Consider the following 10,497-nt stretch of genomic DNA (forward strand, 5'->3'; position numbering starts at 1 on the left):
TTGATCTCTGCCCTTGGGCTGAGTCTGAGGTCTGGTCTGCACTAGGAAATTGGGTCAGTATAACTACTTTGCTCCAGGGTGTGAAAAATCCACATCCCTGAGTGATGCAGTTAAACCAACCTAACCCCCAGTGTAGACACCTCTCGGTCAATTGAAGAATTCTCTCATTGACCCAGAGGTGGATTACTTACTCGGATGGTAAAACCCCATTCATCAGCGTAGGTAGCATCTTCACTTAAGCTCTGCAGCCACACAGCTGCATCGGTGTAGACAAGCCCTGAGTTTAGCTTGGAAGGGGAGTGGGACAAGTAGCTTTTTGTCTCCCTGATCTGGGGGACCTCTCTCTGCCAGGCCAGTTATGGAGTAAACTAGAGGAGGATCACACCTGCTATGCCTTATCCCAGCTGGCAATGACACACACGGGTATTCAAAGACCTCTGCGATGTAGAGATCATCCCCTTTTTGCCCAGCCATGCTGCCCATGCCAGTCGGGGGAGAAAAGGTGCTGAAGATTGTGCTAGAGTGTCTCAGAAGTATGAGAGGGTTTCCTATGCAGGGGATGATCCCGTGGCCAGATCCACTGAGTTTATAGCCATTTTGTACAGCTGGACTGCCGAAACGTGGCTGCAGCATGGCCCTAAGTATTAACTTGGAACTCCAACAGAGCTTTTCATTGACACCTTGCATCAAGCAAAGTCGGGGCATCATATTATAACTAGAGTTTGTCAACCCACTTTTTTTTCTATTGAAAAATGGGGGTTTGCTTGAGCCAGGCCACAGCTTCATCTTGGATTAGATGAGTGAGGGAAAAACACAACATGTGCTGGAACCCCTATCATATTGCAACCCAAATACAAAAGAAGTATCAAGATAAAATTATGGCCCCAATGATCCGAACACTTCTGAGCATGTGTATAAATTCAGCAGGACAAATTTATGTCTAAAGTTACTCACATTAGTAAGTGTTTGCCTAAAGTTGCCATCACGTATCCGTTATGTCAATACATTTTACCTTGCAGGGACATTAAAATTAAAAGAAAGAAACACGTATTGAAAACCCAGTTACTTTGACATCTTACTAATAAAGCACCCACTTAGATAACAGCTACGGAAATATGCACACAAGGTGAAATTCACCCCAAGCAGAGGGACAGAACAAAGCCTTATGCCATACTTAAGTCATACTTAAGCCCTGTAATAGTGGTTATTGAAAGGATCGGTCCTGTTGGTTTAGAACCTTATCCGGTGGAGAGACTCATGGAGACTTTAGTGGGTGATGAATTAAGCCCATTATTGACTAAAAGGGGTAGCCAGTTGTTTGACTACACTCATGGTTCTTTCCAGAGACCAAATAACTAAATTTAGCCAAATTTAATGTTTAAAGACAAAGCAGTACGAAAGGAGACGTACACACCCTGCTTCCAGAAAGCAAATTCTTCCAGGGTGTTCCCCTTACACAGAAGGCTTGCTTCAAAGAGACGCATTTCAGCTAGCAGTCTGTATAGTATAATTTTACAAGTCACAAAACTTTCTATGAGTCACCAAAATCTAGCCCTCCAGTTTGGCCCAGTTCCTAACTTATTGTTCTGTATCTTCCTTATCTCTATTTTGGATACTAGGATTTCAAGGTACTGGAAGGTACCTACCTATATTTACACATATCTTATTTTGATTACTAAATTCCAAGTGCTGATGAGCCATAAAACTACTCTCTCACAGTTCTTGGTATAAAGGATTCCTACATCTTTGCTTGGACAAGTTTCCTGTTTTCTAATATCAAAGCTGACTTCAGCTTTGCAAAGTGTTGTTGGGATTACTTAGCTTGATGAAAAGGATTGTAGGAAGAGCATAATACATTTAGTTAACATAACTTCCCAACACTTTATATATATAAATGTTAATACCATGCACATAATACCTATTAGCATGTGTACACTATGGCTAACATATATGTATTGACTAACACAAGGTAGTATTGGAGTATCTCAACTGCACATTAGTAAAGGTTTTCAAGAGTAAATATAGTCCAGTATTTAGGGCACCATCACATACGGTAGGATCTCTGAGTTCAAATCTCTGCTTTAGCCTTCCTGAGTGACCATATGCAAGTCACTTCGATTCTCTGTACTTCAGTTCCCCAGATGTAAAATGAAAATAATAGTACTTCCCTTCCTCAGAGGGCTGCTATGAGGATCAATATATTAAACATGGTGAGCTGCTCAGATAACTGGGGACTTATCTGAACCTTAGACAGATTTTTTCCTGTGTAGAGGGACATCAAAAGTATGGTTTATAAGCCACTTAAATCCCACTTCAAACTCAAAATAGCCTGGTGCTGGCTCTCTGGAGAGGGGTGAATTTCACTCACAAGTGCCAACATTGACCATAAAAGTCTTTCCTGGAAGCTTTTGTATTTCTTTTTTACTGACTCTCCAGCCCTTTAACTTTACCCAGTGAAACTTCCTGGAGTGACGACTTACTACAGGTCTCAAACCCAATGACTAATGAAGCCCAGTGCAACTATTTTCCAGTTAGCAACAACCAACGATAGAACAGGGAATCAACAGAAGTCGGTGGAACTGTGCCTGCTTTGATCAGAGTTGAATTTAGTTCCTGAGGCTTTTGCTCTTCAAGTACTATATTTATGAAGTAAATGCCAAGATTAGTCACATTTACTTTGATGGGACTAGCCATGTGAGTATTGTTAAACAAGCATTAACATCACCTCGCTACAGGCCTGTGCACCGCTGGAATAGCATTCAGTTTTGCAAAACAGGGTTTAAGGGATTACACAACAGTCCGCCACATGCAGGGGTGAATTTTCCAGTCTGCAGAGAATGGGTTCCACAGATGGGGCGAACTGGAGACCGGGATACAAAATGCTCAGTAGCACTGTCACCTTCCAAAACCCTATCGGGATCTTTTCTAAGACTGTAAGGGGGGAAGGGACAGAGAGGTTAGTGGGGGAACAGGCAATGTGGGAACTGGTGATAGCCCAATGGAGCCTGGCTTTCAAAACTGGGGTAAGTGGATAAAGCTGAGAAATATTCTGCAGTCAGGAGGTGTCTGAATGGATGACCCTGGCCTCTACAGAGAGCTAATGTCCAAGCAAGAAGCAGCTAACTCGATGCTCCTGAATTCCACCCATCTCCCAAGATCCATGTGAATCTCCAGAGATCTGTGAATTGGGTGTGTCTGTGTGTGGTTGGGTGAGAGCAGACCCCTCTACTGACTCTGAAAAGGAGGGCCAACCCCACTCCCCTTTTTTGCGGTCTCTGCCCGGTCTGATCTCATGGCAGAAAAATGCAAAGGACCACAAGCAGAAACTTGCCGAGTTGCAAAGCATGTGCATGGGGGGGAACAGCTGAGGACTACATTTCCTCCTGTAATTGTGTCTTAATTAAAGACTTGGTAGAGTATTCCCCAAAGCCTGGTAAAGTTTAGATACATATTTCCCCTTAGATTGTTAATTTTGAGCTACTGGGGTGATGTAATGGTCCCAACCTTAACTCAGACTATTTAAATATTGTATGTTCTTCCACCAGTTATTGTTCCTTTTTCTTCAGTAAGGAATCGACTGGGGTAGCTTTAGACCTAGGTTAGAGAGTCAGATTTAAAGTGTCTCATGCAATATTTTTGGTTACCGATTACAGACTGCAGTTCTTACAGACGGTGGGTTTCAACTTGACATTTTCTAACCTATTTAAAAAAAAAATCATTAAGGTTTTTTGTGAGAGCAGGTATAAATATTTATGGTATTATTTATTTTTTCAGTATAAACGGAATACATGTCTTAAAGATTTTAAACTAATTTTCTCCCTTAGAATAATATTATTGCCCTAGGCTGGAAGAATGCCATGTTAATTGGAGTGCTCATTACATATGCCTCTTATAAGACAGTATTTTGACATTTCTCCAACAGGAACTATAAAGGTGACAAAGAAGAGATTGATGTGGATTGCTTATTTATGTACTTGTTGCAACTATTTTCAGTTCATTTTCAGTTTTTAAGGTCAGGCTTGACAAAGCCCTGGCTCGGATGCTTTAGTTGGGGATTGGTCCTGCTTTGAGCAGGGGGTTGGACTAGATGACCTCCTGAGGTCCCTTCCAACCCTGCTACTCAATGATTCTATGATTCATAAATGTTTGTTGGTTATGAATGACCATATACCAGAATTATGGGGAGGCAAATGCATTCTAAGACTATAACACAATGTGGGACAATACAACAACAGTTTTCTTTGAAACAAATAGTGGCATTTTTCCAAAAGAGGTGAACTTTCTCTCCTTTCTAGATTACTCACACGACAAGATGGGATATAGGGAGGTAAGCAGTTACTGTCTTCTTATGTTTCTAGGCTATGTGTTCAAACCTTCACAGCTTTGGCCGTTGCTTTGTTCTTTTGAACAGCACCATTCTTACACAGAAAATTTCTCATACCAGACTAGCAGAGATGCAAGTATACAATGTTTTTATCAAAAGATATTTTCAAGTTATTATTCTCACCATGATGATGATGGAGCACACACATAACCTCGGAGAAAAGCCCGTTATGGTTTTGAACATTCAATATTTTAATTAAATCATTAAAATTAGAAATGCTACTTAGAATAAATTAATCATTATAATTATCATTAATTGTAGTAGCAACTGATTACATATAGGGCCTTAAAAGATATTAAATACATACCGACTACTTTTTATGATAGCATATGTTACATTTGAATTTCTCATTCATTTGAAATCTGGCTCTGATGAAGGGAACACCGTGGAATTTATATGCCTTACAGTTCTGCTTCTTATAGCCAGTCTGCACTATTAGTATCTGCCTGTGGTGAAGGAGGGGCACACGAAATGCTGTTCCAGCTCCCAAAAAGTGCCGGAATGGCATTCCACATGAGTCGAGCGTTGTTTCATTACTGACTTGTCTGGAAACTCTCTCTTCATGTTTCTAATCCAAGTGGACTCCAGACCTCGCACCCCCATGTACTTTTTCCTCAGTCAGTTGCCCTTCATGGGTATCTGTCAAACCCTAGTCATTGTCCCTAAAATGGATAAGCTTCCAGTCTCTGGGGAACATTATTTCACTGTTTGGATGTGGGCCCAGATATTTCTCATGCTGACCATGGAGGGAGCAGAATGCCTCATTCTAGCAGCCATGTCTTCTAAGTAAAGATAATGAATACAATTATTGCTATTGGTGAAAGCAGTCATTGTCATAGTTTATGATGTTTACATATAAGGTGTGACACCTTTATCTATTGAAGCCACTGACAAATACCCCAATTGACATCAACAGGACAAGAATTTTTTTCAAGGCAATTTTAGTGCCATTAAAAATCCCAAATACATAGAGATTAATTTTTATAATATCATATCATACATTTTCATTTCTTGTGCTTCTGAAACCTTGTCCAGTTGAAGGATCCCGCTGTTTTGTTTTGGATGTTTTTTTAATGTACTGCACAATATGGTGTCTAACACCCAGTTTGGGATATCTGCTCTTCAAAGGAGGGACTTCCAAGTCTCTGATCAAGCAAAGATTTACACTTATCCTTAACATTGCACACTGGGAGTTGTCCCATTGAACTAAACAGGTCTACTCACATCCCTAAAATTATTCATGTGCCTGGGGCTTTTCAGGACTAAGGCCACAATACAGAAAACTACATTTATTAAAAAGAAAAGGAGTACTTGTGGCACCTTAGAGACTAACCAATTTATTTGAGCATAAGCTTTCGTGAGCTACAGCTCACTTCATCGGATGCATACTGTGGAAAGTGTAGAAGATCTTTCATACACACAAAGCATGAAAAAATACCTCCCCCCACCCCACTCTCCTGCTGGCAATAGCTTATCTAAAGTGATCACTCTCCTTACAATAAACCTACATTTATTAACTACCTCAGAGTGGGTCTGTTGGGTGTATTAAAGCATGTTTTTTAATGACTTTGACATTTGTGGATAGAAAGTGTTATAGGATTGCAAAATATTATGGGCCGAACTCCACCCTGACCTATACCCCATTCACAAACTCTTCAGGCCAAAGGATCACGTTTTCTTACATGTTTCTACAATGGGGCCCCAGTCCTGACTGGGGTCTTTTGGTGCTACAATAGTAAATAATAATAAAATGTCCCCATTTGCTGTGCTGTCAGTTTGTGTATGGTTGAATCCTGGAAAGTATTTGTTGCTGAACTTCAGATAGTCTTGGGTGGTTTTATGCTTTGCTGCTTGTGGGCACTGAGATGGAGGGTATTGGCCTGTGGAATTGATGGGGAGAACATTTCCATGTCATTCTTTTTGTATCTACTGCCAGTGCTGAGTAAATAATGGCTGTTTGAGCTCAGGGGCTTAACCAAAACATTTTTTGAAAAAAAAAAAAATCTAATTCAATGCAAACCTAAATATGTTTTTCAATTTCAGACCTTCCAAAATGCATTTCTCAGTGAAGACATTTCATAAAAAAATCACCCAGCTCTCTCTACTGCAGGGTTTTATCAGGAATGACAGGGGTTAAATAAGCGGTTTGCTTGGCAGAAGGCTTTTGCTGCTCTGTCTGTTAACCCAGCAGAGACCTTTCCTAGTATGATACAAGCCAGTGAGCCTGCCATAATTTCTCCAGGAGGAAGAGAAAATTTCTTTGTGATTTAAAATATTTTCACATAAATGTTCATGTTTCTGTCCTGCTCCAGCCTTATATTTTGTTGTTTATTTATTTGTTTTCTTTATTTAATGGACCAAGCCTCACATTTGCAAATATCACCTCTGATTATAAGTGTCTCAGTTTTTGGGTGTCCAACATGATGAGCCTGGATTTTTTCGAATATGCTGAGCACCCAACTATCCAAAGTTCAGGTGCTTTTAAAGTGTCTCAATTTGAGCCCTTCTAAATTGAGACACTAAAAATTTGAGCTGGTGGAAAAAATTCTGTCAAAACTGTTTTTGACAGACAACTGGGTTTTCGACTAAACAAACTTTTAGTGAAAAAAGTTTTGATTTGTTGTCAAAAAACTAAATACTTCAAAACCAAATATTTCAAACAGAAAGCAAAGTAGTTCAGATAGCACCAGTTTTCAATCAAATATTTCTGGTTTTGACTGAAAATTTTCTGTATTCATATTTTCAAAGAAAAATCGAAATGATTTGTGGAAAATTTAGATGATTTGTTTCCAGTTTGCCCATAATTTGCTGCAGAACCCCCCCCCCCCACACACACACACATTTTTCAATCCGTTCTACTAACGTCACTGTCAGTTTTGAAAATCTTGGCACTCATCAACTGGAAATGTTCATTGTGAGAATATTTTCACTGTATTCGCACCTGAAAATATATTTTGCCAGGGAAAATTCCCAGCAGTGAATATGCACTGGGAGCAAGATTTCCTGCTTTTAGAATTGATTTATAAAAGGAATTGTAAGATGTTTGGGGCAGGGACTGTTTCTTATCATCACATGTCTACGCAGTATGAGGCAGGAAGCCTTGCAGCCTGGGTCAACAGACACAGGCTGCTGGGGATTGTGCTCTAAAAACAGCTGTGTAGACAGTGCTTTGAAGTGATGCATCTGATGAAGTGAGCTATAGCTCACGAAAGCTTATGCTCAAATAAATTTGTTAGTCTCTAAGGTGCCACAAGTCCTCCTTTTCTTTTTGCGGATACAGACTAACACGGCTGCTACTCTGAAACCTACTTTGAAGTTGTGGCTCAGGCTGGAATTCAGACAAGGAAGCCCAGCCCCCCACCCAGGCTTCCGACCTCAAGCCCCAGCTGCAATGTCGTCACAGCTATAACTTGTAATTATTCTCATTATTATCTAATGTGACTCAGGTTGGGCTGCAGTCATTGGTCACTTTAGAAAAACTTTCCTCTGGGGCTGGTTCTCAGAGATTTTGAGCACCGGTATTTCCCAGTGACTTCAGTTGGACTTATCGATGCTTATAACATGGGAAAGTTAGGCTCAAAAGTGCCTCTGGCCTTATTTATAAATTGTACTGTTTGAACTTGAGCTTGATTTAAAAGACGGTTTGGTGGAACTGGGACAAAAATGCCGTGTGGACTGCAGCTGGTCAGAAATGATTTGTTGAAACATTTTTTTTTCCCAATAGAAGATGGCTTTTTGACTGAAGGAAAATTCCCATTTTCATCTAAAGTATGCTGTACCCAGAGAAATTTCAATGAAAATTTTCAAGAAAAATGGGAAAACAATCTTTGTCATCAATTTTTTATAGCAGAAAAAAAAAATTCCCAACAGCCTACAGTCTGGAGACTCTTTGTTCAATTTAAACCAAACTTATATTGCTTTAGTTATAGTTGATACCTTGCAGATCAGAGTTAAATTGACATAAAATTGTTTTAAATCAAATAAAATTGTCCACACTGTGATTTACATCACTTTATCTAGATGATTATAAAATCACACTTTTAGTTCAACCACGGCAGCTCTAAATATAGAAAAGACCTGAAGCTAAATACCCAAATGCTGAGATTTGCAATATTGCATGTTATTTAAAAAAAACACCAAAAAACCACCAAAAAACCCCTTTAGCCTCAGGCCTGGTCTACACTGAAAAGTTAGGTTGACATAGCTATGGAACTCAGGGGTGTGAAAAGTCCCCATCCGTGAGCAACATAATTATGCCAACCTCACCCATTGCACAGACATAGCTAGCTTGATGGAAGAATACTTCTGTCAACTTCGCTACTATTGATCAGAGAGGTGGTTTCCTACACCATTGGAAAAACTATTTCTGTAAGAGTAGACTGCATCAACACTACAAGACAATGTTGGCATAGCTATGTCTGCCTGTAGTGTAGACATACCCTAAAAAAATACAACTTCCTGGGAAGTGACAGAATTTGCATGTTAACAAAGATATTTGGCATTTCTTCCACCAAAGGAAGAAGCTGACTAGTGTATCAGACTCTGTCAGTGTTATCTCTACACACAATGTGTGCATATTCCACACATTTTTTGCTCTAATCTCTCTTCTTGTGCCTTCAGGCCAAATCAAATGAAGAGAAAGTAGAGAGGAATAATGCAACATTTCCAACAGAATTTATCCTGCTGGGGCTCTTTAACCAAACGGAGATGCACACCTTCCTTGTGGCCATGATTTTAATTGCCTTCATCACTGCCTTGTCAGGGAATGGTCTCTTCATATTTCTAATCCAAACAGATTCCAGCCTTCACAGCCCCATGTATTTTTTCCTCAGTCAGTTGGCCTTCATGGATATCTGTCAGATCCTGATCGTTGTCCCCAAAATGGCAATGGACTCCCTGATCCCAGGGAACACCATTTCGATCGTTGGATGTGGGGCCCAGATATTTCTCACGATGACCACAGGAGGAGCAGTGTGCCTCCTTCTGGCGGTCATGTCTTATGACAGGTATGTGGCAATATGCAATCCCTTGCAATACCATATCCGCATGAGGAAGAGAACCTGTCTAAGCATGGCAGCTGGTGTCTGGTTTGGAGCATCTTTAGATGCCTTGATTCACACAGTTTTTATTCTGCAACTGCCTTACTGCGGCTCAAAAGAGATCAACCACTTCTTCTGTGAGATCCCAGCCCTGCTGAAATTGTCATGCCCTGACACCTCCACTTATGAGACAGTCCTCTTTGTGTCCGGCATTGTACTGCTCCTCATCCCTTCCTCAATCATACTGTCTTCTTATATGTGCATCCTCTCTTCGGTCCTGAGGATGAGCTCAGTCAAAGGAAAGCAGAAGGCACTAGCCACTTGCTCCTCACATTTGACCGTGGTGGGGCTATTCTATGGAGCAGCCATCTTCATGTATATGAGACCCACTTCCTACCACTCACCTCAGCAAGACAAGATGGTGTCTGTGTTTTACACCGTTGTCACCCCAGTGCTGAATCCCCTCATCTACAGCCTAAGAAACAAGGATGTTTTAGTATCCCTAAGAAAATTGGTTGGGAAATGCGGAGTCTGTCGGAAACTTTGATATGAAATGTCATTGACTGTTGTGTCCTAGGTTTGATCACTTCCTACTTGACCACAGACAGGGTTTCCTAAAAGATTTAGTTGTAGGGTACATTTTTCAAAATTCCTTAGCGCTCAAGTTCCACTGTAAATCAATGTGTCTTAGGCTTTTAAGTTTCTTAAGCACTTTTGACATTTTTGCATGTGTCTAGATTCACAAGGGGCACCTAATTTGACATTAGCTGCCTGAGTCCGACATTTAGGCACAATTGAATTCACAAAACCATGGCTCAGCTGCTGCCAAACCCTGGAGGCACCTGAATTCCCTAAGCCCCAGATTTGTAATGGCGTTTGGTTATTGCTGCACTCAGCATTGCAACCCTTACCTGATGGAGGAGCTGAAATCCCATTTTCAAAAGGGAAGGCGCTTTGAAAATGAGATTGAGGCTGCAACTTTTGAATGCTTTTTTAAATCTGGGCAAAATTGATTTAGGAGCCTAAATTCTATCGACTGTTATAGGATTTTTGCTCTTAGGACCCAAAATCCTA

The 10,497-nt window shown here is 40.5% G+C and overlaps 1 protein-coding gene across 1 annotated transcript; it reads left to right on the plus strand.

Annotated features, from left to right (window-relative positions):
- The first annotated feature begins 4,312 nt into the window (after positions 1-4,312).
- Positions 4,313-9,970, plus strand: LOC102945013 (olfactory receptor 2T27). The gene is made up of 2 exons (XM_007072324.2): positions 4,313-4,327; positions 9,005-9,970. Exons 1-2 carry the CDS (start codon positions 4,313-4,315, stop codon positions 9,968-9,970), a joined length of 981 nt encoding a protein of 326 aa, XP_007072386.1.
- The last annotated feature ends 527 nt before the right edge of the window (positions 9,971-10,497 follow it).

The sequence above is a fragment of the Chelonia mydas genome, chromosome 14 (genome assembly GCF_015237465.2).
Source record: "Chelonia mydas isolate rCheMyd1 chromosome 14, rCheMyd1.pri.v2, whole genome shotgun sequence".
Classification (NCBI taxonomy): Eukaryota; Metazoa; Chordata; order Testudines; family Cheloniidae; genus Chelonia; species Chelonia mydas.